Source organism: Suricata suricatta, chromosome 12, assembly GCF_006229205.1.
Source record: "Suricata suricatta isolate VVHF042 chromosome 12, meerkat_22Aug2017_6uvM2_HiC, whole genome shotgun sequence".
NCBI classification, from domain to species: domain Eukaryota; kingdom Metazoa; phylum Chordata; class Mammalia; order Carnivora; family Herpestidae; genus Suricata; species Suricata suricatta.
The window spans coordinates 17,323,898-17,349,066 of NC_043711.1; the positions used below are offsets into that span (position 1 = coordinate 17,323,898).

Genomic DNA, 25,169 nt, shown 5'->3' on the forward strand with positions numbered 1-25,169 from the left:
GACCGAGGAAGACGGCCCCCAGACTCACTCTCCCCGAAGCTGCCTGCACCTGCGCCCTCCTTTCCCACTGCCCTTCCAGACGACGGAACCCGGATGGTGGCGTTAGAACACTTGAGCTGCAGGTAAGGCAGGGCCCCTGAAGGGACTCAGACCCCTCCAGCTCGGGTTGCAGGCTCCCCAGCCCATCCTGGATGGGGCCCTCCTCCCCCCCCCCCCAGAAGCTTTCACCGCAGCAGGCCTGCCCAGGAGCCCAGCCAGCCCAACAGTCCACAGCCCAGGGTACAGATCCCACTTCCTCCCCCTGTCCCCACCCCGGGTGTCTGCCAGGCAGAGCTGACAGCCTCCTACCAAGGGAAGGGCTGGGCCGAGCCCACGTATCAGACACCAAGCAGTGTGTTATCCTTTAATTAAGAGCTGGGTCAGTGGGGCCACCGGTCTCCCCCAGGTCCCTGCAGCAAGTGCCCCTGACCACTGGCTGCCTCTGAGGCAGGGTGGCCCTGAGGCAGCCAGCCCTGCCAAACGGGTCAGTTTACAGTGGCCTAGAAGAGGCATCCGTCTCTCGGACCTAGGAGCGTGGCAGCAGCAACAAGGCTGGAGGCAGCTAAACTGAGGTCAGGGATGATGGAGGAGGAAAGGACAGGAAGTGGGGCTCTCCTCCTTCCCCTCGGAATCCCGGTGGGATAAAGGCCAGTGTTCAGGAACAGTACAGTTTCTCCAGAGGCTGGAGACCCTTCCAGCCACTCTCTGGAAGCCCTGAGTCCCTGACTCCCCACAGACTGACATCACACAGACAAGAGCCCACAGGGTCATCGGGCTTGGGGAGCAGGCTGGGCACCACCCTATCGGCCTCACGGCCCCAGGCCTGCGAGGTAGGTCCAGCAGAGCCCAGGCCAGAGGCCCCAGGAGCCCAGGGGCCACCTTCCACTAACTCTGCTTATCAAGTACTACAGGCATCTAAAAGGCGGCTTCTCCCTCATGGTTCCAGCGCTGCCCGGGCAGGGCTGAGGCAACGGCAGGCCAGGGCTCGCCAGTCCCCTAGAGGTCCGTGACCTTGTTCTCCACAGCAGCTGCAATCTGCTGGAGCCGGTAGCCCAGCTGCATCTTCTGAGCCGTGCCGTCCTCCTCCAGGGCAGTGATGATCTGCAACAGAGACCGGCCGGTCAGCACCCCTCAACGGGCCTCCTCAGACACTGCGGCACAACGGGGGGGCCTCAGTGAGCCATCTCACTTCCTCAGGCCTTGCTGGTGAAGTCAGTGTGGGGTTTTAAGGATTAGAGAGGTAGAGAATGGAGTACTTTACTTAGCACTCACAGTAACAAGCATCCACCTCTGCCAGTAAAAAGTGTTTTGAGTGGAGCCCAGCCACACCCACCATGCTAGCCTTTTCCCCCACGACCCCCCACGAAGTCTTGTTCCAGCCCCCTGGCCCCCCCTGCCCACCAGGCAGCAAGCATTTCCTGTATTCCCACTCCAGGTGCTGGGCACGGAGCAGGGACCCCACAATGATGGGACACGTGTGACCCTGCCCTCACAGGGCTCACTGACGGCAGGACAGATTCTGACCAACAATCACATAAGCACAGATGGGGGCTGCCACAGGGAGAGCAGCAGGGCCCAGGAGAGGCCGGCCTGTACCATCTCCCTGAGGGCACATGATGTACCGCCTCCCCCATGTAGGAGCTCGCTGCCTGAGCAAACCTGGGGTGCCTGGAAGTCGCATTAAATGACTATCCCCCAGGCCAGCCACGAGGCAGGCTCCTCATCTATGAACAGCACAACTACATTGCTGGTGCCACACAAACATCCGAGGGGACGATTCTGGCAGACGCTTAGCAGGCTGACTCATAGGTGCTGTGATCTTGAGGCCCAGTCCAAGTTCCCCAGACAGCCCCCTCCCTGGCTCTGCTGGGGCCTCACCCACCCCTGGCAGGACCCTCCTCTCTGGCCGTGCACAGCACACTGCCACTGTGGGGACTCCTGTAGGGATGGGGGCCAGGGCAAGGTGGGGACGGAGGCGGCAGCTGTGTGTCCCTTCTAGCCCATCCCCCACACCATCTCTAGGCCCTGGCAGATCAGCTGGCATCCCAGCTGCTGCCGAGAAGCCCCAGGGGAGAGGGCAAGGGCAGGGGAGAGCAGGGGAGATACCAGGACCCAGCCCCGCCCCTGCTCTGCATCTGGGGATGACCACTAGTCACAGCCCCGCCCTCCCTCCATCAAGGCCCAGGGTTCTGCCCACCTGGTCATAGTACTTGTTGATGTACTTGTAGAGTTCATGCAGGGCCACTCGTGCCCCAAGGTCCCCAGAGTAGTTCTAAGGAGAAGTGAGAGAGATGAGTAGTGTCACCAACCACAGGACCCCTGGGAAATGGGGAGGAGGTGGCAGAAAGGACAGGCCCTGCGGCAGGAAGCCCCGCCTACAGACCCAGGTCTGCTGCACGAGCAGGGCCCAGCTTCTCTCCCCTCAGGGTGCCAGCTGGGACCCCAGATGGTTGCAGAGCCCAATGGGACAGCGGCCGCTTATAGGCTGTGACCCAGCTAGGTCTGCTCTGATCTCCGTCACGTCTTCTGGGAGGTCATACAGGGCCCTCCCTGGGGCCATCTCTGAGCCTGCACGTGCAAGTCAGGACAAGAGGGCTGATAGCATCCAACCTGCAGAGCTCCTATGGGGGTTGGGTGAGTGGACAAAGCACCGGCGCCAAATTGTAGCTACCTCCGTTGCCTGTTCTATGTGCCTGCGGTCCTCCATCACTGGTTCAGAAACACTAAGTTCCCTGGAGTTCATGTTTGGGGACTGCTTTAAAAGTAGATGGGGGCACGTCTACACCGAGGGAAGCAATGCTGTATGAAGACAGGCTTACCTGGGCTGTCCTGGATACATCGTCCCCACACCCAAACACGGGCTGCAGGCACCCAAGTAGCTGGCGGGGTCAGGTTAGGTGGCAGCCACCAGGACCAGCCCCTGCTACTCTGTAGTGACAGGATGGGAACCCTGGTCTTCTATAGCAGCCACTGGGACATTCTGCATTTATGGGGATGTGTGCCCTGCCCCCCAACAAGCTCACAGGATTGCTGAGGCCCCAAGGGCTTCCTTGCAAAAGAGCAGGATCCTCATGGCAGGAGGCCTGCGCTCAACCCAAGAAGCTGAGGAAGGGCCATACCCGAGACAGCTCAGCCAGGATAGAGTTCATCTCTTGGTCACTGGCGGGGACGGTCTGCCTGATGTCTGCATAGTACCTGCCAGAGACCATGGCCAGCTGCTGGTAAACAAACCATTCCTCCCCCACCAGGACCCATCCCACGGCCGCAGCCATAAACATCCACCAATCCGTCCACTCATCCCCCTTCCAGACCCTCTCCTTGCCCTCATACCTTTCCACCATCCGTTTATAACGGGGAATATCTCGAGCATACAGAAGTTTGTTGATGGGGGAGTCCTGAGCGCCAGCAGGAGAGAAAAAGAGCCCCCTTAGAGTGACGAACTGTCCCAATTTTCCCAGCACCGTTTCCGTTTTAAATATCCCAGCGATCCCTCACTCCCAGGCAACTGGGATGGTTGGTGGTCCCGGCCCACTTCCTTCTGCAAGGACCCCCTCTGCCCCCCTCCCCTCCACTGACGTCCAATCTCTGCTTCTGTCACCTCAAGCTTCTCCCCCAATTATCCCAAGGCCATTTCTCAGCTACACATGCCTCTGCATGGACCCCGCAGGGAACTGGCACACAGGGCGGGAGGGCGCAGCGCCACAGGGGCCCTAATGCTGCTTTTCCACATGCTGCTCGTTCCCCACAAAATCATTTTAAAAATCAGGAAACTGTGGCACCTGGAGGGCTCAGTTGGTAAAGCGTCTGACTTCAGCTCAGGCCATGATCTCATGGCTTGTGAAATTGAGCCTCACATCAGGCTCTGTGCAGACAGTGCAGAGCCTGCTAGGGATTCTCTCTCGACTCTCTCTCTGCCCCTCCCCTGCTTGCATGTGCTCTCTCTTTCTCTCAAAATAAATTTAAAAAATAAATAAATAAATCAGGAAACTGATCAGAAAATAAAGTAACTTGCCCCACACCTCACTCTAAGGGGCCAAGCTGGCATCTGCAGCAGATCTTTCAAATCAGAACCCACATTGCAACACACCCAGACACATCCTCCACCACTGAAGTGGGTTCCAATCCCTGCTCTGCAGCAGTGAGCTCTGGGCAGCACCTGCTACCTCATCCTGAAGCTGCCAGGAAGGTGAGGCAAGATGCCCCCCCTCCCCATGTGGACAGCGATGCATCCCCAGGCCTGAGTCACGAGTCAGCATGCATGCCTTCTCGCCAATGCTCTGTGGGGAGACCCTAGGCATTCCTGGTTTGGACTCACTGCTATCCAGTGAGCATTTGCAGTTTTGCTGGGAAGGGAAGGCAAGGTGAAGGTTGGGCAAAAACCCAGCCACCACATAGCATCCACCCGAGGTAGCTCCCCGGTCCTCGTGGGGTGGCCCTATGGTTCTCTGTTCATTGTAGGCACAGTGATGTGAACACACAGAACAGAAATGGCTCTCAAAAGACAGCACTACAGAGTAGAAGCTAGCATTCTGTTTCTTCATAGAGGTCTAGAGATAGATCCCTCGAGAAGTAACTGCTCCCTTCACAGGCCTGAAGAGCCACAGACCTGAGCCGTTGCAGCAAGGGACCCCTTATCTGTCACGGGACTCCCCTGGCTCTTACTACTGTGACAAGACCCCACCACCGCCCTGGCCACTCCTCTCTGCTTCCCAGCTCCCCTTGCCAACACCTCGCCCCACACCTGGTGCTCACTGCCGGGACTCTCCTGTCTACACTGCACTGGCCGGCAGATACCTCCTCTGCCCCTGCGTGTGGGGGACGAGGAAGAAGTAGACGCACTTCTGATTCCTGGGCCTCTGGCTATGGTGAACCCAGACCTGGAGGAGGTGAGCCCAAGGTGATGGTGGGGTCACTGGGTGGTTTCCAGGTCAACATGTGGGTCCTACAATCACAGCACAGCTCCAGCTGCTCAGTGGATTTGGTTCCTGAGGGGTCATCACTCCCACCTCCCAGGGAGCTCAGGGACAAAGCCCGGCCTGGGGCTGGAGTCAGAGGCCTCCCCAGCCCTCCTCCCTGACCTTCTCGGCCAAGCCTGGAATTGGCAGGCACCCAACAGTGCCCACCCCCGGCCCATACTACCCTGCCCCACTCGGGCCCTCTGTGTCCACCCTGACCCACTCACCCGGCCCAGCTTGTGGTCGGCCAGGGTGCAGGCGTCCATGAAAGTCTGAGCAATGACCAAGAGCACTGCATCCATGTTATCAGATGTCTGCACGTCGAACACAAACTGAGGGTTTTTTATTATATTGATCCAGAACCTGAGTGGCAAGCTGTGGGTAGGGCGGGCAGGCCAGTGAGCATCCTGGGGAGGAGGGAGAGAAGACTCCGCCCCCACCTGGCCCACCTCGCCCGCGCCCAACCCCCACCTGTTGGTCTTCCAGATATGGACGGTGTCCTGGTCGGAGATGCCGTGCTGCTGGGCCTGCTCATCCAGGAGGTCAAAGAAGTACTTAATAGCAAGCGGCACGGGGCGGCTGGTGCTGAGAATCACCTGGAATAAGTCATCCACAAACTTCTGCAGGGTGCCCTGTGGGGGAGGGGAGGCACAGAGGAGGTACAGTCAGCAAGGGGACAGGGGGTCTCAGTCCCGGCCCGGCCTCAAACACCTCAGGGCACTATGCCCGAGAGAATCCCACACTACCCCCAAATCCCTTAAGTAGCCGCCTCTCCCCCACAGCCCAGACCTATGGCCTGTCCCATCCCTGACCCCAGCCGCCAATCCCTCCTGCCCCACCTTCATGGACAACAGGCGGGTCAGGTAGATCTCAGGGATGGCCTTGGCTCGCTCACGCTCCCCGCCCCGAAGGCTGCCCCTCCGAGGCCTGGGAGGCTCTGGCTCCTCACTCGGCTTCACTAGGTGCCAGGGCCGGATGCCCCCCTCGTCCACATCTTCCAGCATCGGGGTCCCTGTGCCAAGACCCCACAGTTTGTCACCCCTCAACAGGTACCCCGTCCCATGGGACCCCAGCGTCCTGTCAACCTCCAGGAGTGGAAACACTGGTTGAGGGCTTCTCTAGGTGGAAGGGAGGTAGACACAGGCCCACCCTGAGGTCCAGAGGACCTGCCCCAGTACTGGGGACTGGGCTAAGCAGGGGCAGAGGCTGGGGATTGGGCAGGGCTGGAGGGGGGGCATACTCACTCTCTCCAGGGACATAATCCTGGTTTTCCCGGACGACGTGCTTGGTGAGGCAGGGGACCAGGGCCACAGTGGCTCCATCTGGGACCTGCTGACCACAGCCAGTCACCCCTGCACCAGCCCCACCCCACCTACCCCTCCTCCCACTCTGACCACTCCCACCTTGTAATGCTGCAGGGTGTTCAGGCGCCTCCACAGGCCCTGGACCTCAGAAGTCACGTCCTCGTCAGAAAGAATGAGATGCCCGGCCACCCCAGACCGCCACTCTGCAAGAGCAAGTTGGGACATGGTCCAGGGCTTCCAGGTCACCTTTCCTGCGGTGGAGCCTACCTCCTCCTCCCCAGGGACACAGGCCCTGCCGTCGGGGGGCGGGGGGGGGGGGGAGGAGACAGCCTTACCCAACCCCTCCAAAGACTAGGATCAGTTCATGGATTTGACCATGTGAGAGGTGGTCCCAGCCTCTGCCCCATGCCCACTGAGCGATATGGTCCAGGGCCAGCCCAGCCTTCACCCTGGTTCAGGTTCCCAGGCTACCCTTCCCCTCCACCCTCACCAACATCCAGGGTACGGGGGTCTGGCCGCTGGGCGAGAGGTACTCCTTTATAAAGCTGGTCCAACATCTTCTCTTTGGCCTGGGAGATGGTATCGCAGTCCAGGACCTTCACAGGCACACCCTGAGCCTCTCCTGTGCTGGGCCCCACTGCCAACAGTGCATTCAAGGTCTACCGAGGTATATGCGGGAGCAATCAGGGCTCATGCCACAAACGTGATGACCAACACGCAAAATCAGGGACAACCCATGAGGAAGCCACTGGCTCTGACCTCTCAGTACCAATGACTCCCTAATTCTTATCTTTTTACCCATCCACCCCCTGCCCTAGGGGCAGTGGCTTCCACCCTGACCCCAGCACCTAGCACAGTGCGCTAGTAAATGTCTATGGGGCGAATGGCAGAAAAAAACAAGTGAACGCAAGTCCCTCTTAACTCAGGTCCCCAAGTTCATGGCTCAACTGGTCAGGCTGAAGCACCTGAGAGAAGCCTTCATAAGAAGTGAGGATTCCTACCAGCCAGGGGGGGGGGGGGGGGCAGGTTTGCTGGAGTCTGAATGAGATTTTTCAAAAGGTACCCTGCATGGATCACCAAGGAGGGCACTCCACTAAGGGGAAAACAACCCAGAGGAAGAGATGGACAAGTCTGACAGAGCTGGCTCCGGCTTGGTGGGCACAGCACATTACTGGCAGGACACTGAGAGGATGGTCCGGCAAACACTCAGGCCCTGGCTCAGTCCAAGGACTTGGACTGCTCTCCAAACCCTTGCTGTGGCCACTCTGACCCCATCTCAAGCCTGAGGTCCTATCTTCAAGGCCCTCTGCCCCTAAGTCTGGCCCTGGAGCCTCTATGCTGCTAAGCTAATCTAAAGGTCTCCCTCCAGCAGCCAGCCACTCACAAGGATCACACATGCTTACCCTCCTCATCCTCACCAGGGACAGACACCACTGCGCATATGCGTGTTCACACTCTTTCCCTCCCTCCCCATCCCTCCCTCACCCCGTCTCCCTATCCCTCTCCCTTCCTGCCTCCCTCACCAGGGGACGGTACTCCACATCCTCTCTGAGAAGACGGTTGTCATTCAGGGTGTATTTGGCTTTGCCAGTCACGCTATCCACTGGCCCCTTGTCCACTTGATGCTTAATTCCACGGAAGAGCATGTACAGAGGCTCGCCTACTGAGTCCTGGGGAAGTGACAGACAGTGAGGGCCCCCATGGCAGGGACAGGCATGAAACAGAGCTGAATGGGACATGGCCCAAGCTGGGGAAGGGGAAAGGCTACACAGGGCCTAAGGTGGATGAGACAGGCTGGACAGGAGTGTACGAGCTGAAGCCAGAAGCGGTGTGGTTTAGAGTCCTGCCTGGCCCCGGCGGGGAGCCCGAGCCCTATCCACCGCTGCCTCTCTCACCCTCACGAAAGTGTACAGGCAGATGGACATCCAGTTGGTGAGCAGCTTTTCCACCACAGTCTCTGTTCTAGGATGACAGGAAAGGGGAGGGGCACGGTCAAGAGGCAGGGTCTCTAGGCTCTCTCTCTGTTCTACGGACTCCCCCTTTTTTTCCTTCTTTTTTCTTTTTTTAATTTATTTTTGAGACAGAGAGAGAGACAGAGCACGAGTGGGGGAGAGGCAGAGAGAAAGGGAGACACAGAATCTGAAACAGGCTCCAAGCTGTCAGCATAGAACCCGATGTGGGGCTCGAACCCACAAACTGTGAGATCATGACCTGAGCCAAAGTCGGATGCTCAAATGACTGAGCCACCCAGGTGCTCCTGTTCTATGGACCCCTAAGCCCCAGAGGGTCTGACTCAGCCCTTGGCTCCAGCCCTTTTAACAAGGCCCCCATGGCTTCCAACAGCCCCACAGACCTGCGGAGCATCAGCTTGGGGTTCTTGGCCACGTACTGAGCCACCAGGTCACTGAGCAGGGTGCGGAGGATGTCAGTGAAGTATTCGAGCTTCCCATGCAGCGCCACGGTGAGCAGAGATGCCACATAGGCGCGGTCCCGAGCTGAGAAGGTTCGCTGGCTCTCCAGGGTGTGGATGAACTGGCGCCAGGGAGCCGGGATAGGGAGGGAGGGGCCCATTCAGAAAAGGAAAGACTGAGAAGGGGCGGGGCAGGAGGGGTGGGCCCAGGAAAGGCCAGATGTGGGGAGGCCTGGGGCGGGGCACCGAGCAGCACCTTGGTGAGGAAGAGCTTGCTGTTGAGCAGGTTGGAGAGCTGCCCCAGCCCTTGTTCCACAGTCGGTCGCCTGCTCTCAGGTACGCCCAGGTCCCGGTGCAAGGGCGACTCCTGGTGCCCAGGGAAGAAGACCCTCTCAGCATACACCTTATAGTCGAGGAAGGGAATGCCGCTGCCCAGAAGGTCACTGGTGAGATCGGTCATCTCAGTCATGAGGTCTGTTGGACAGAAGAGGCCAGGTTTGGGCGTGGATCCCACTCGACAGGAGCAGGCCTGCGCAGAACCCTGAAGCATGTTCCAGGCCTACTCTCTGCAGCCTCACCTGTGAACTCCTTCTTGCAGCGGTCCCGCACGCTGCTCTCCAGATTCTCCAGCTGGATCTGGACCTTCTTATAGTCCCTCAGGGCCTGCTTGCTCTTCCTCCTGCTCAGCACCAAGGTCAGGAAGGGGAAGGCCAGACAAGGTCAGAGTCATTGCTGGTGCCTCCAACCCAGGCCTGTCTATCCCAGCCTCATCCAGGCTTAGGCCAGCACAGTCCGACCCGGCCATGCCCTGCCAAGCCAAGGCCTAGCCCAGAATACTTTAGCCTGTCCCATCTTGGGCAAGTACACGCCATATCTAATCTAGCCCAGCAGTTTAACCCAGGGATCAATAAACTACAACCAGGCCAAATCTGGCCCACAACCTATTTCTCTAAGATTCACTGGCACACGGCCACACTCATGTGTTTGCATATTATCTATAGCTGCTTCTGCTCTGTAACAGCAGAGTTGAGTCCCTGCAATTGAGGCGCACACAGCCTAAAATAGGTACTCTGGCCCTTTTTACAGGAAACTTCTTTTGACCCCTGGCCTAGGCTGCCCTTCCCATCCAGCCGCATCCCCTTCCTGCCCCAGCCCAGCCACATCTGGCTGCACCCACCTGTATATGAGGACAATGATGATGACACCCAGAGCCAGAAGAGAGGTGCCCACCCCCAAGCCCACCTGGGCTGCCATGGGAAAGGCCACAGGGCTCTCGCCATCGTACTGCACATGTCCCAGGGAGAAGTGCAGGTTCCCCATCTGTACCTACATGGGGAGCCACTTGTGAGCAAGGTTTCAGCACGTGCCTGGTGCCTGGCCCGACCCAGGGCCCACCCACTGACCGTGAACTCAGGCAAAGCATCAGGTGCCTCTCGGAGGGCATGGTGCCGGGGCAGGGGCTGCTCCAAAGGGGGCTCGCAATACAGGTGGTGACGGGTCAGCGTCTTCACCACGCAGGGGCCATCCCCTATCATGGCCACCACCTCCTCCTTGGACATCGCAAGGTCCAGATTCTCCCCCTGGAACACGAGGTCACTCAGAACTCTTCCCTGAGGGGTCACTCAGAGCCTATCCCCTGAAGTGTGGGAAGGATAGTCCTGACACCCACCCCCAGGAGCAGGGCTGCTGCCTCAGCACCCCTTCCCCTGCATAGAGAAAGTCCACAGCTATCCTCCAGGCTGCCCCCCGACCCTTCTCTGCCCTTCCCATCCTTCTTCCTCACATCTTCACTTTTCCAGAGGTCAAAATCTGCACGTCTCCAAATCCTTCCCAGTCACCTAACAAAGCCGGAGTCCCTATTGTGTCTGCTGGTCCACCAGGTGGACAATGCCGGGTTGTCTACCTGTGGTCTTCCAGAACACCCACCTACTGCACATGTCAGAACCCATGCCAAGTGTTTGTACTTACTGAGTCAGGCTGCCAAACAGGCACCAGTCCAGGTGCCTACGGTGAACATGCCACCCAGCTACTGTGTGTGCCCAGCCATTTACATATTGTCATTCAGACTCCTGCCGTGGAATCTGCAGGGGCCCGGGCCCCTGGCCAGACGCGTCAGGCAACACAGCCCATCACCGGCCCCTCAGCCCTCACCACATGAAGGATAAAAGCCAGGTCTGTCTGCAGGCCCTTGCTCTGCTTCCCTGCCCCACTGTGTCATGCACACCAGCAATGACCAGCAAGTGAAGGCCGTGAGCCCCCCCACCCCTGTGTGTGAGTGGGGACAGTACCTCCACAGAGAGCACACTCCCGGGCTTGTGCTGGAACGGCGCGGTGGGGTCCTCGGGGTTGAGGGGCTGCAGAGTGGGGTCAGCCTCGTAGGAGAAGGGTGTGGGACTCAGTGTTGCAAAGTCAAAGACCAGGTTGTCAAGGATAAATTCCACCCGCACCCAGGGGTCCTCAGGCAGGCCTGGGAGGGCAGGCGTGTGGCACGTGATGAGCTGAGAGGAGTTCACGTGGCATGGCTTCTCAAACTGGGCACAGGGAGGAAAGCAGGGGAGGAGCGTTGAGGGCTATCCTCAGGAAGGGGGCCAGCAACGACAGGGCGAGAGTCCCTTTGGTACCCACCACCCATGGCTGTGCACGGGGTGGGCACGGGGTAATGCGGGTGATGGCTAGTCTACCACAAGCGGGGAATGCCCATGGGTGCCCTACGTGATGGCTGCCACAGGAAGCTCCAGGGGAGCATGCTGTTTCTGGGATCACACGGCGCCTCCGCCTAAGCCCCTGGCCAGGATGCGGTGCTCTTAGGGCCACAGTCACTCGGATCCTTGGCGTCTGTACCACATCCAAATTCTGGCCACGAACCCATATCTTCCGTCCTCCACTGCAACACAGACCGTGACCCACCCATGACTTACGAGAACCGGGGCCAGCCCGGCCCAAAGCCGCTCAGCCCTCTCCCCAGTAGCACAGGGGCCATGGCCTCCACAGAAAGCCCCCAACCTCCCCAGGAACTAGAGCTGCAAAGACCCCCCTGCAGTGAGGCCGTGCCCTTGGCCCAGCACCTGAGGAAGCTCTTGGTGGGGCCGGCAGAGGTGATGTTGGGGTCTGATGTGTACTCAAACTGGCTGTGTTGAAGCCTCCGCTTGGCGGCCCCAAACCACACAGCCACAGGGAGCGTGGCAGGTGTGGGGTGGGGGCTGGTGTCACACTGCAGCTGCTCGGCCTGCTGCTCCAGCAGCCTAGGGAAGGGAGGGATGAGTGGAAGGCAGGCCAAGAAGAGGACAGGGATGATTTCCAGGACACAGGACCCACTCAGGCCTCAGCTCACTTCCCTTCAGAGCTGACTGCAAGCTCCACATGTGACCCTAGAGGCCAGAGTCCCACGACAGCCCCAGCTTAGGGAGGGTCAGGCCGCTTTCTGATGGAGCAGACCTGGCCCTCTCCCCCTTTCTGCTATCCCAGCATCCCACCCCTCTGTCTTCTCCCTAGAAGTACATGGGTTTTTTGCAGAATAAAGAAGTGGCCCTTACAAGTGACAAGGCTGGTCTCCAACTACTACTCGGATGTCCTCCAGCCGCCCAGTCAGAAGCTTGGAGCCGTGCAGGGTTAGGCGGGTGCCCCCCGCTCTGGGGCCTCGGGTTGGGAAGACGGAATGCAGCTTCGGGTCCTGTGGGAAGGGTGATAGGGAAACATAGGCAGCCATGAGGCCACCAACAGAGAAGCAGGGGGAGCCTGAGGCAGACAAGAAGGCCCTGGGGTGAGAAGCCCAGGAACGGCAGGTGGGGGAGCCACTTTACCTGGTAGGCAAAGTCATGTTCTGAGACACCATGTCCTCTTCCCGGCACCTCCACTGTCACAGCTCCAGCCACCTCCTCCCCACTGGCCTCAGTGATGCACACCAAGCTGTGGGCACAGGACAGGCTGGGGGGCTGAGCCGCACCAAGGGCTCCTCAAACTGAGCCGGCTGCCTCCTCTCCACCCCACTAAATGAGGTGTTCCCCCTGCTCCCAAGATTGACAGAGATCCTCTTGCTTTGGGGGGATCTCCTTATGGCACACTAGGGGGCTCTGGCATCTGAGAATTAATATTCATGGTTTCAATCATCCAAGTCCAACCCTAGAGCCCCCATCTAGAGGAATTCACCTTTCTGCATGGCACAAATTTACAAAGAGCTCTGTAAGGCTGGCTGCAGGGACAACCATCCAACTGATGAGTGGCCTAACTGGCTGCCAACACCACGTGTACCACACCACTTGCAAAGTGGTGGAAACTTGATTTCCTCATGAAAAAAAAGTCCCTGGAAGCTTCTAGTCAGGTCTGGGGACAGATGGAAAGGGAAAGTGAGCAATCTAAGAAAATGTTGGTTCCCAGCCAGAAAATAGAAGCTTGGGGCAAATTAATGTCCCCATGGTGAAGCTGGCAGTGGCTCGACTCCGTGACATTGTCACAGTCGCCGCCAACACTTTGGGAAACAGAACAAGTGATATGTAAAGTACCCAGGAGAGACCTCAGCTAGAGAATACTTTAGTCTCTTTCTTTATAAATCACTTCGTAAGTTAGTCTCATGGTTCTAGAATCATGAAGTCTAGACGATCACTGAAAGTTCTTGGTCATGACACATAGAGGGAATATCATGTGCTCCAACAAAGTCTGGACAGCACAGGCCTACAGAATCCAGATCTCTGAGGGTGGACTTGAAGGACCCATTCCATGGTGGCTTTGGACAGGCTCTCCAGGTAACCCTGATATTCAGCCGGGTCTGGGATTTGCTGATTGTGGATATCTCCTTGGGAATGTCCTGTGTGGGCACCATTGGACCCTGCCACCGACAGCCAGGCTACCATGACCCAGAACTTTTCTTAGCTACAGTCCCTGGGAAGGCAGCTGGGGTCCCAGGGACTGGACAAGGATATTGGCACTCAGCAGACAGGCCACAAGTCCTCCAGTGATTGGGGAAGAAAGTGGAAACCCAGCCCCTGAGCACAACTATCTGGGGTCTGAGAACCTTGCTGCCACAATTACATCCGTGCTCACTCCGAAAGCCAAGTGAGAGCGTGTAGATAGGGCCTGTTGGCTCTAGGTGGTGACTGGGCCCAGCCCCAGCAACGATACCCAGCAGTCAGGCCAGGGATATGCAAGTCTATGCACAAACCTGAGGTGGGTGTTCCAGGGCCTCAAATAGCAACCTTAGCTCTGAGGCACTGGGACCAGAAATAAGCAAAAGGGGAGAAGAAAAGGCAGATCAGAAGTAGGTGAGCAGCCGTGATTAGGAAAGCCAATCGGGGAGCCCACGAAGTGTGCGGAACTCCTGTTGGTCCAGCCAACTCACCTACTGGAGACTTCGTACTCCTGAGCATCCACAGCACAGGGCACTCCGGCCACCCTGACCGTGTCCTGGACATCCTGCACATGTTGGCCCAGGTTGGAGCCCCTGATGGTAACACGGGTGCCTCCGTCTACCGGTCCAGTCAGTGGCTCCACCTGTTCCAAGACATGGGCTGCTCACCTCTGCCCACCAATCAACCCTTGGCAGGCTGGAAAGGCAGTCCCAGACTCCCACCTTTGGGACCCCTGGACCCACAGGGCATGGGACCTTCTAAAGGTAGCGGCGAGGAAGGGACATGCCAGTGTTTCAACACACCAAGTGGATGAGGGGTGCGGGGCACTGCGTGGCCACAGCTTCAGTCTCGCCACAAGCCTCCTGGGCCACACAACGTGGATGCTCTCCCTTGCACCACACGCAGCCATATTGGGGCATGGCAGTTTGGCAGCGGCTACAGTCCCCATGTCCCACGGAGCAGTCATACAGCACCACTGGGGGTGGCAGAGACAAATGTGAGAGGCAGGCCTGGAGGAGCCCCGTGGCCCCAGAGGCCCCGACTAGCTCACCATGCAGCCCATCAGCACTGTCCACACGCAGATGGCCGGCCCGACGCAGAAACAGCCCCACATGGAGCTCTGGCTGCATGGCCTCATAGCTGAGCTGGAGAAATGGGAGTGGGGTCAGAGCCTGGGCCTCAGGGAGGCATCAGACCTGGGGAGGGGGTGGTCAGAGAAAGGACTGAAAGACTAGTTGTGGAAGCACAAGGTCAGAGATCAGAGTTGGGGCCCAGGGACCCCATGAGGCCACAGGGTCAGAGGTCAGAGCTGGGGTACCCAGACTCCCTCGGGGTCAGAGTTACATCTGGGGCCGGGATGAATGTGGTGCGGCCAACTGAGGTCGGTAGCCAGCCTGTGGCCAGCACACCCTTGCCCACCCAGGCACTCACAACCCACACCTGGTGCTGCCGGCACGTAACGTGGCACTCTGTAGCTGGAGGTGGCTCGCACTCGACCCGGGCCTCGACCACCACTTCGCGGCCCTCTAGCTCCATCACACACTCGTGGTCTCCTGGGCTGTCCTGGGAGCAGAGAGCACGGCTGCTGAGGCAGCTTTAGGAGCTGGGCCCAGTGAGTCCCACAGGGCCCCTAGCAGAGACCCTGTGCCGGGACTGAGATGTGGGACCAGGTGCTCTTCCTGCTCTCCGGGGCTCATGTACTGTTGGTCAACAGCCGAGGAGGCTGCCAAGTACACCTGTAACCAGACACGCTCACCTGGAAGAGGCGCAGGTTCCTGCCCAGCAGCCGGATTTCATGCTCCACGTGGACTGGCATCAGCGTGGAGCCCTGAACGCTCTCTACACAAGGGCAGGAGCTTGCCCCCCAGTTCACCTCCTCCTGGAGACACCAAAGCAAGGCAGTCTATGGAGCCCACCCCATCACCTCAGTTGTTTTTCCGCACACAACTCAGGGCCCAGGCTGGTGTGGAGCTGCAGACCCCACCCTGCCCCTCGATCCCGCCCGAGTCTGCCCCACATCCCCTCCCTCTGAGGCCTCCTTCCTGGGCTGGGCCTCACCAGCTCCCAGAGCCCGGGGGTGTCGTATTGGTAGTCGAGGCTGGACAGGAGGATGAGGGGGGCAGGAGGGCCCTCGTGCTCAGCCGAGTCTCCATCACCTGAGAGGAGGGTGGAAGTGGAGAAGGCGGGTGTGTCACCCCCCGTCCACTCGTCCGCCTCAGGCAGCTCGCCGCCTTCTCTCATGAGCCAGTCCAGAGCAGGCTTCGTGGAGCCAGCGGCCCCTGGGAAAGTGGTGGCGGGAGCAGTGCTGGGGGGCTGGTCCAGGAGTGCCACGGAGGGGTCAGCCTCGGGGCTGGGGTCTGCAGGGGCAGGGGGCAGTGCTGCCGCATCTGAGGGTGATGGGTGGGAGGCCAAGAGGTCCTCAGGTGCGGCCGTGGGTCCGAAGTCAGTGGGGGCGGGGACAGCGGTTCCAGGTCTGTTGGGGGGGTCAGGAGGGGGAGGTTCCTCATGGAGAGGTGACTCTGTGGAGGCTGAGGCAGGCATGGGGCCAGGACCCTCCCCCGGCCCCCAGGGGCTGAGCAGGGGAGGTCGGTCCCCAGGTGGGACATCAGAGGCTGTGGAGGGGGCACCGGGCTCCACGGGAAGGGTGTCGGGAGCAGGGGTAGCTGGGGTCTGGTGGGCTTTGGGTGGGAAGGAGGTGGGTACATCTCTTGCCGGAGGGGCCGGGGAGAGAAGCGGGCTCTGAAGGGGGAGGCAGAGAAAGACAGGAGGGGCCGCTCAGCAGGCAGGCGCGGGACAGGTAGCAGGCAGGCAAAGGATGTGTTAAGAGGAAAGGAGACCAAGGAAAAGAGAAACAAAAACAGCCCGTTAATTCTCCAAAGGAGGGAGGGGAGGGCAGGCTCCAGGGGCATCTGTGTTGAGGTGGGACCTGAGGCCCAGACCTCCCCTGCCACTCAGCTGCAATTGTCCTCTCCCTGAAAGAGGTGGGACGCCAGCAGCGGCTCTCCAGGGAGTCCGTCTCACACAGCAGCTCGGGTGCTCACACAGCCTCACGTGGGCGGGCAGGCACACAGACCCCGGGCCATCTGAGAAACCCTCACAACGGGGACCCCAAACCCCTGTGGGGCCCAGCTGGGGGTCTCGCTCACCTGCTGGCTAACCACCATGGGCCCGACGTCACACGAGGCCTTGTGCGTGCACAGCTGCTGCCAGACACACCAGTTACAGCCCCAGCGGCTGCTCACACAGGCCTGGCACCTGCACAGAGCACAGCCATGGGGCAGGGGCCGCCACAGGGCGGCCCGGCGCTGGGGGTGTCGGGGAGAGACTCACTGTGCAGACGGGCGGAGCTCGGTGACCGCTGCACAGTCATAGATGGACAGTGAAGCTTTGGCAATCACCACGGCGCCAAACCTGAGCTCCACGCTCACGGACACATGGTCTGCAGGGTAGGAGAGAGGGCCCAGGCCGAGGAGCAGGGTTAGCACCCAGGACCTGGGGACACAGCCCATAGGACACAAAATGCGCACTTTATGGGACTGAGAACTAATCAGGGGACTCAGAGAAAAGTGCTATTTCAGGGAACCCCACTCGGATTCACACTTCACCCCAACTGCACCCCCTGGAGCAAGATGGGAGGAGGGTGGGGCTCCCAGGCCCCAGGACTGGCCCCTTCTCTCACCCACCGGCTCCTCTTGGCAGAGCTGGGGCCTCACTAGGGTCTGGGGAAGGGCATATCACACCAGAACTGGTCAGCAGGGCAGGAGTCTGGTGATCCCCAAACTGGCAGGAATAGGTCTCCCCTGGCCACAGGGGCGGCAGGTCAGGCACCGACAGGAAAACCTGCCAAGAGAGGGCAGGATATGCTGCTTGCTGGAACCACAAGGCAGCAGCCCAGGGCTCATGTTTCCGGGGCACCCAGTGTGAGCAGGCACAGCAGTTACCAGCCCCCAGCCTACACAAAGGTCCTCCAGCCTGGATTAGAAACAGATAGAGAAAGCAAGGCCCCAAGACAAGCGACTTGTACAGGCCATGTGGTATTTAGAGCATCTGACATTAAAATGCGAGGCCCTGACCCATCACCAGAGTCCTCCCCACAAGGGATGCACCACCCTGCTCATTTACCTCCCTCCGCTCCTCTCGGCTGATGTTGGCAGGACTCATAGCTGCCACTTGCAGACAGCCCAGCTCAGGCTGGAAGGTCCACAGCCACCGCTCTGGGCCCTGTCCCCGTGAGCACTCGGAACGGCGACTGCACCTGCACGAGAATGACCAGAACCCACCTTCGTGGGTCAGGGATACCACCAATACTGGGGACCTGGGCGGGATTCTCGGGTGGGCCATGATACCAGGCTATGTCTGCCCTGGGAAGGCACTGAGGCCCAGGATGGAGTTTGGAGGTAGGGGAGTGGGGCATCCAGGGGTCAGGGGTTGCAAGTGAAGGGCCAAGGACCAGGAATACTGGACAGGGCAATTTCTATAGAAGCAGGGAGGGCAGGGGCGAGGGTTGGGGTTGGGGAATGAGTCAAGCGTCGCTGGAGCACTGACCTGCCAAGGAGCACACACCACCCACAGTATGGGTCCTTGTGAGCAAGACAAGAGGCACAGTCCAGGTGCTGAGCACAGGAAGCCACAGGAACCTTGACAAGCTACAACAGCAATCCAAACACCAGTGACTCCTCCACATATGGGTCCCTGGCCCTGCCCAGGCCCCTCCCGGCAGCCAGGCCCCAGCTCTCGCCTGGCACTCACTGTGTTCTGGGTCATAACATATAGGTGCTCGAAGGCCCCATCAAAGGTGAGGTCTCTGCTCACTGCAGACCCCTGATGGATGTTCTGTGTGGAGTATGGGTGGCCATCACTCCCCGGGCCCAAGTAGACCTGAGATCAGAGACCACAAGTTCTGGACCCAAGTCCATGGCCATAGGCCCAAGGCCCTCTCTCTTCTTCCCACAATGAAGCAATCTATAAGCAGAATTTTCTGCTAGTGCAAGTCACACCACCCAACCCTTGGGCAGGGGGTGGGCGAGATCACAGGTAAATACCATCCAGCCCTGGGAAGAGAAACTTAAGTCATCTCTCCCAGCCTTAGGGCCAGGGGCATGACCCAGGGGTCTCAGCCATAGCTCTGCCCAGGCTGGGTCACCAGCAGCCTGTTCCCTCTAGGCCCTGGGGCAGGGCCCAGTACTTCCTATGGACTCACCCTGTGGAGGTGCCCTTGACTGTCACCCAGGAAAGCAATGGTGTGTCCATCCTCCATGGTGACTGCCACAGCTGTTAGCTGAACCCCTGGCCACTCCAGAACAGGTATGGCTTCCAGGGGGACACGGCTGGCCATGGGGCTGGGCGTGTGGTCTGAGCCACAGGGATAAGCATCCAGGGTATCCTACAGGCAGCAAGAAGCACCAGTGAGGTCCTCCCCTGGACACCCCCATCCCGTGGTCCAGCCAGCTCTCCCTGCACGATTGTCTCTTCTCTGCTGGGACAGCCTTAGTCCATCACCCCTCTCTTCAGGAGCCCCCAGACAGCCTCATCGCCCCCCTCCAGTGTCTCTGCCAGTGCTCCCTGATGCTGCCCACAGCTGCATCCTCAGTGAGGCCTCAGCTGCTTATCTCCTGCAGCCCCCTACCCTGATCTTGATCCCCACCTACCTGGAGCTCCACCTTCCCCCCTCCTTGGCCTTCCCCCAGTTTATGCATTCAGCCTTCCCCTGTACCACTTGCCCAAAGCCTCTCAAAGCTTGTGTCCTCATGTCCAGATCCACTCCCCTGGATCCCTGCCACCTCTCCCTCACTCAGTCCCCCTGGCTGTGGTTTCCTCCCTGTATTATCCATCCAGAGGCTAGAGCCAAACAATCCTCAATCTCACCTGCCTCTTGCTCAAAAACCTAAAACAGGCCCCATCATCCCACATTCTAGGTCCCTGCTCCATACCCTATGACCCCAAACACCCTCAATCCTCCTACACAAATAGCACCTCTGCAGTAAGCAGTCCAAGTCCTGCTCTGAATGGCCCTCTGCCCCGAGCGCCATCTCTCCATCACCCAGACACAAAGGAAGCACATGACGTCCGATGACCTGATCAGCCCCCACACCACCTCTAGCTTCCCTTTGGACTCCTCGGGCAGCTGCTTGGCCATGAATGCCAGACAGGAACGAGCTGGGACTCACCACAGGTAGCTGTGCACAGTCAGAATTGACGTCATACTCGATGTAGGCCACCTCCACCCCATCTGCTGCACGGCCCTCCCTAGTGTAGCAGGCATCTCGTGTGCGGTTAGCAAGGCGGTCCACCTCATCCAGGGGGAAGGCGCAGAGGGCAGAGGCTCCAGATGCTCCAGCAGCTGCTGACGGAGGCCGGCCCACAGTGGGGGGAGCAGCTGACGAGAAGGCAGCAAAGAGTACCTCCCCCTGGGCCACCTCCAGGGACGTGGCCACAGCTGCAGCCTGGATCAGCCCATAGCGGCCACCCTGGCAGGCCAGAGGCAGCTCCACATAGGAATAGTAGTGCTGGTCCTGGAGACACACTCGGGACACATAGGCACGAAAGGCTCTAGACTGAGCCTGCAGGTCCCGCCGCAGGAACAGGAAGTAGGCACTGGCCCCGCGTGCAAAGGCGCTCACAAAGTGGTGGCTGTACTCAGAGAGGCGGCCAACAGCCAACTTGGCAGTCTCCTCATAGGAGAAGGCAGTTTGGGGGTCCAGTGGCCGCAAGGTCCGGGTTGTGATGGGAGGGATGCCACCTCCCACACCCCTGCTGGTGTATCCCCGCCCCACAAATAGGAGGGGCTCCCCAGTCAAGCCCTGGGCCACCAGTCCCACCGTGCTGACTGCAGGGTCATTGGCAGCCACATACTGGGTGTCCCCAGGCCGCTCAGGCCGCAGCAGCAGCCGTTCAAGTTGGCCCAGGTGCCGCAGCTCACAGACCCCCTGGTGCACGCTCCCGCACACCACCAGGGCCCCTGGGCTCACCAGGAGCAGCTGGTTCAGGTTGTTGGTAGGCTGGGCCTGAGGGCACTCATCAGGCATCACAGGTGGCAGGCAGTCCCTGCTATCTAGCACAGGGCCAGTGGGCACGGTCGCCTCCAGCTGCAGCTCAGGGCTCAGCTGGAACAGGAAGTTGGTGGCCCCCAGGTAGAGGGTGCCTGAGGCAGGATCCTGTGCCAGATGCTGCAGATGTGTGCCATTGGGAGTGAAAGCAGCCGGTGGAGGGGGCTGGAGCGTGAGGACCCACCCGGCCCAGAGAGCCTGGAGAAGAGCTGGGCCGAGGGCAGGCATGGTCACCTGGCAAGGAGAGAGATAGAGTGCTGAGAGGTGGTAGGAGATAGGGCTGTGACATTGCCAAGATGCCCCTCCTAACCTGGGGAGTGAAGGGAGGAGACCTAGGCTTAGACAGCACTGTGATCCAGGATGACCCCAGGACTGCACACTAACAAGGGGTCAGGAGATCTTTCCTGGAAACTTCAACACTGTCCATTTCCTGCAAGCACTATTCTCTCAGGGACCTCCATCCTACCCCACCCCCGCTTTCTCCTGCACTGCCCTGTGTCACAAGGCCTGAGGGTAAGGGCCTAGAAGGGCAGAGATATGGGAAATATCCCATCCCCAGGGACCTGGGCCTAGAAGAAGCAGGAGAGTAGGTGATGGGAAGGAGGGGCCCAGAACCCCGAGGAGGGAGAGGACCCCTCTGAACAGATGTCAGCTGCCTGCAGGGGAAAAGAGGGAGGGCAAGGTCCCACGGGCCATCTGCACATTAGTGCAGAGCAAGAATTGGATGAAGATCTTTTCAGGCCAGGAATCCAGAAGGAATCTATGAAACCAAGGAAGAGATGAGGGAGACAGGGGCTGCCAGGGCTGGGGCCTAAATGACTGGACGTCACCTTGGAGAGCCCTAAGAAGCGGGGGTCACACTTCTCCCAGGTGCCTGGGTGTAGGGTCAGGCTCACCTGGCAGGGCCGGCTGGATCAGGAGCCAACAGCATGACCTGTGTGGAAGTCACCTAGCCAGGGAGATAGCAGAGCATGAAACTGGGGGCTGGGCTGCAGGCATGTGGGAGCCCAGGCTCCCCTTCCCGCTGCCCAGCCTGCCAATGGAACTGGGCCCAGCCTGGCCCTCGGCCACCAAACACATTCCACAGGGGACGCCTCCTCAGAGCCCACACAGGGAGGGGGAGGGCAGCGGAATCAGGCACCCTCAGGGCCTGGGAAAGGGCAACTAGGAAGGAGCCCCATGGCTGGCGGGGCCCAACCAGGCCCCCAGCATGGCCCTGTCCCTCTGCAGCCCCTTCTCCCTTCCTGGCTACTCTCTTACCCTCTGCCCAAACTCTGTCCTATTAGGGCACACCGCTATACACCCTCCACACAGGCCAGGAACTGTCTAGCCCAAACTGCCACGGGCACAGAAGCAGACACAGGCTTGCAGACACCAAGAAGCACTCATGCTGCCAGCCCTGCAGGCGCACTCCCAGACACAAGCACACGGGCACCTGCACACGTGCAGATACATGCAGATACAGTGTGTCCACGTAGCACAGACACACGTAGGAACACAAGCCACATATCACACACACTTAAACACTTGCACAAAGATACAACCTCCTTACACACAGGAAAACACACACTGTACAAACGCATTCTGCGCAAGGGCAGGTCACACTCCCCAGCAAAGACATACACACCACCACCCACATTCAGATACCCATGCACACAAATTCATGCACACTTCCCTGCTCGAGCCCTAAGTCCTACAGGCTGTGGAAGCCAGGGCATCTCTTGCTATTATTTCTTCTGCAGGTCAGAGCAGAGCCGGGGCCCAAAGTTGGAGGAGGGTTGTCCCAGAGAAAGTCACTATGTCCATCCTCAGGACGTCCTCAGACCCTGGGTGCCTGCTCTCCTCAAAGATCCCTCCTAACGCCTGCTGGAAGCAGAAAACCATGGTAACCCCATCTTCCCCAGCCCCAGGTGGTCCCCAGCCAGGAGCACCAGGTTGGTGAAGTGCTTGCTCCCAGGCCAGGCCGGGAAATACTTCCCCTACTCTCCTCTGCCCAGCCCACGTTGCCCAGCCCCTCCCATCACCCTGCGGCCAGTCTGCCTGAGGGAGAGCTTCCCTCAGCTAGGGTCGGCTCCTCCCAGCCAAGGCCCCACCAAGGTGCTGCTGACACTGCCCCACAGTGAGCCGACTGGGCATAAGTGTCGGAGGAGGGTCCGGCCGCCTGGTGGGAGCAGGGGAGCCGTGGCCACAGCCCAGCTGGGCACTGCTCCCGAAATAGCTTGGGGGTTTCCATTTTTAGTGTGAGGAGAACAGGGCAGCTCTATGGGAGCAGGAACAAGGCTGCCTCTGTTTGCTACGCGAGGGGGTGGGGGAAAGGGGATAGCAGGGAGAGTCGTGAACTCAGGACTGTGGCAAGGCCAGGCTTCCCGGGAGCCCCCTACCTTGTTTCCAAGGGGTGGGGGAGGAAAGTTTCTTCCTCTGGGAAAACAGGGTCTTTCTGAGGATGCGCAGGGGCCACCTCCTGCACTCTGCTGCTACCACTCCCTCCCTCTAGTAGCCTCCTGCCTCGGGATGTGCCTGGGGCAGAGGGGTCCAAAGTTAGACCAAGAGTCGCTCCCTCGTTGGCTTACAAACATTTGCTCAGAGCCTACTGCATGCCAAAGTTTTCCAGCCCTCAAGAGGCAGCAACCAAGACACTCCCCAAATGTAAAGTCACAACTGGATCAAGTGGCCCACAGGAAGAGGGGAGGGATCAGAACAGCTCCTGGCCATGCCGAATAGGAGGCTGGAGGCTGACCCACTCTGGGAACGGTGATGGACTCCTTCCATCACTGAAGCAGGACCCTCACCCTTCCCCATATACCACAGGTAGGGGAGGAGGGAAAGAGGGGTAGTGACATCTTCTCCTCTTACTGGGCACTCGAATTCACCTAACCTCTGCCACAGGCCAGAGCAGCCCCCAGGCCCTCCAGGCCACCCCTCCTACCTCACAGGATCTTCAAGCAGAATCAAAGCACATCTCTGCCCGTCTTTGGAGCAGCCCAAGGCCTGAAGAATAAAGGTCAAACCCCTCCAGTCCACGCCCTCTTCCATCCAATCTATGCCAATGCTCCCCCACACATGCTGTTAGCTCCTGCTGGCCCAAGTATGGGCTGTTTCACACTCCTCCCTGGTTGGAATGCCCACTCCCTTTCTATCTAGTTAACTCTGACTCTCACCATCATTTCCAAGGAGAGTTTTCCGTGTCCCCCCTGGGCTTCCGAGGCGCCCACTCTGTGTGGCGGATAGAATGAGCATACCCAGCTACCACATTAGTGTGTACTACAGCTCTGGCTTGGGCTGATCCTCAGATTTCCCATTTGGTGAATGGGAACCCAGACTGCTCTGGCCATTAAATATGAAATGTTTGTGCCTGGCATTAGTGGCACCAACCAAAGACACTTTTCTCTCTGTTCACCCTCCCAACTCTAGACTTAAAGCTCCCTGCAGCCAGGGGTTGTAGCTTTTGATTCAGAGGCCTCAGCAACTAAGACAGATATGAGCACAAAGCAGGTGCTCCTTACATGTTGAAAGAACCCCCATTTCACAGCCAAGGAAATCCAGCCAGAAGGGGAGATATGGGGCCCACACCCTGTTCCAGGCCACTTGGCCTTTCAGAGGACAAGGTGTCAGGCCCACTTTATTAATAACCAAGCCCAAGTGGACTGAAAAGGCTGGTTTGGAGCCAGGTCTCATGTCCTCAACTTACAGGATCACAAGATCTCAGGCTCTATTCAAACTCAAAGGCAAAGCCTAACTCTGCCTGTACCCAGGCCCCAGGCCTGCCTTGAGGTCTCTTCTGGGCCTTTCTCTAGAGCAGAGCTCTCAGCTGCCTAACTTCTATTTGCAAAGAGAAAGCAGCTCTGGGGCTCTCCTGGGGCTGTCCTCACCAACCAAAGGGGCTAACAAACTGCCGTTCCACACCTGGAGGGGTAGTACACCAGAACTCATTTAAGGAGATCAGTGGGAACCTGGACTTTCCTTCCTCTTCTCCTGCTTGGCTCCCAGGGTCCACCCAGGAGAAGAGATTCACGGACAGTGCTGTAGTGCACAATGCTCACCCTGTTGTCTGTCTTTTGAGGTGGGATGGAGGAGGCCCACCATTTATGCAACACTCGCGCGGACTCAGGAGCGCTCATCAATCACCACTGCCTGGCTCGTGGGGAGATGGGGGGTCTGCCTCTGGGGATGCCTGGCACAAGGCTCACAGTCCGCCTTTGTCAGTCGCGCTGAGCGCAGCCTGTAAGGGCTGTTACTACAGAGGGTAAGCCGAGACCTTCCCAAAGGCTCTTCCTCGACCTTCCTCCCTCCTCTCTCGGCCGCGGGGCAAGGACCCCACCAGTGGTCCTGGGAGGGCGGGGAAGAGGCCGGCCGGCCCGGCAGTGGCGGCGGCGGCGAGGAGGGGGCGCGGAGGAGCAGCTCCACCTCCTCTGTCTCCCAATCGCGTTACAGGCGGAGCCGCCAGAGTTTCCCTCAGTGCGGAGAAGTGAGTTCCCAACTCTCAGGACCGAAGCTGCCCACCACTCACCCGGGCTGCCCCTGCCCGGCGGCACTGGGCCCGGGGCCCCTCCCCCCCGGAGCCGCACCGCCACCCC

The 25,169-nt window shown here is 59.4% G+C and overlaps 1 protein-coding gene across 7 annotated transcripts; it reads right to left on the reverse strand.

Moving 5' to 3' along the window:
- Window positions 1-389: 389 nt before the first annotated feature.
- PLXNB1 (plexin B1) lies at window positions 390-25,129 on the reverse strand. Of its 7 annotated transcripts, XM_029916785.1 has the most exons (39): window positions 24,636-25,129; window positions 23,522-23,583; window positions 21,492-21,544; window positions 19,717-20,829; window positions 18,750-18,932; window positions 18,299-18,427; window positions 18,095-18,195; window positions 17,672-17,804; window positions 17,233-17,389; window positions 16,880-16,988; window positions 16,696-16,804; window positions 15,608-16,288; window positions 15,306-15,428; window positions 14,990-15,112; window positions 14,601-14,694; window positions 14,353-14,525; window positions 14,041-14,192; window positions 12,509-12,614; window positions 12,242-12,378; window positions 11,774-11,950; window positions 11,421-11,592; window positions 10,997-11,239; window positions 10,112-10,288; window positions 9,886-10,034; window positions 9,287-9,387; window positions 8,965-9,182; window positions 8,652-8,830; window positions 8,194-8,260; window positions 7,822-7,968; window positions 6,789-6,957; window positions 6,398-6,501; window positions 6,239-6,323; window positions 5,834-6,006; window positions 5,466-5,626; window positions 5,222-5,369; window positions 3,370-3,434; window positions 3,159-3,234; window positions 2,237-2,311; window positions 390-1,140 (listed from the first exon to the last, which is right to left on the reverse strand). In XM_029916785.1, exons 4-39 carry the CDS (start codon window positions 20,821-20,823, stop codon window positions 1,036-1,038), a joined length of 6,408 nt encoding a protein of 2,135 aa, XP_029772645.1. In that variant the 5' UTR covers window positions 20,824-20,829; window positions 21,492-21,544; window positions 23,522-23,583; window positions 24,636-25,129; the 3' UTR covers window positions 390-1,035. The 7 variants fall into 7 exon arrangements, with proteins under 7 accessions (XP_029772645.1, XP_029772646.1, XP_029772641.1 ...); XM_029916786.1 differs by lacking the exon at window positions 23,522-23,583; XM_029916781.1 differs by having other exon boundaries at window positions 21,492-23,583.
- Between the last annotated feature and the right edge of the window lie 40 nt (window positions 25,130-25,169).

What these genes read in the sequence shown, in the direction of transcription:
- PLXNB1 (XM_029916786.1), bottom strand. Translation starts at nt 20,823, where the DNA reads ATGCCTGCCCTCGGCCCAGCTCTTCTCCAGGCTCTCTGGGCCGGGTGG. An exon ending in TTACGTGCCGGCAGCACCAG is followed by an intron (nt 14,695 to 14,989) that starts GTGTGGGTTGTG and finishes CCATTTCTCCAG; the next exon opens with CTCAGCTATGAGGCCATGCA. An exon ending in CCCACCAAGAGCTTCCTCAG is followed by an intron (nt 11,593 to 11,773) that starts GTGCTGGGCCAA and finishes TCTGTGTTGCAG; the next exon opens with TGGAGGACGGAAGATATGGG.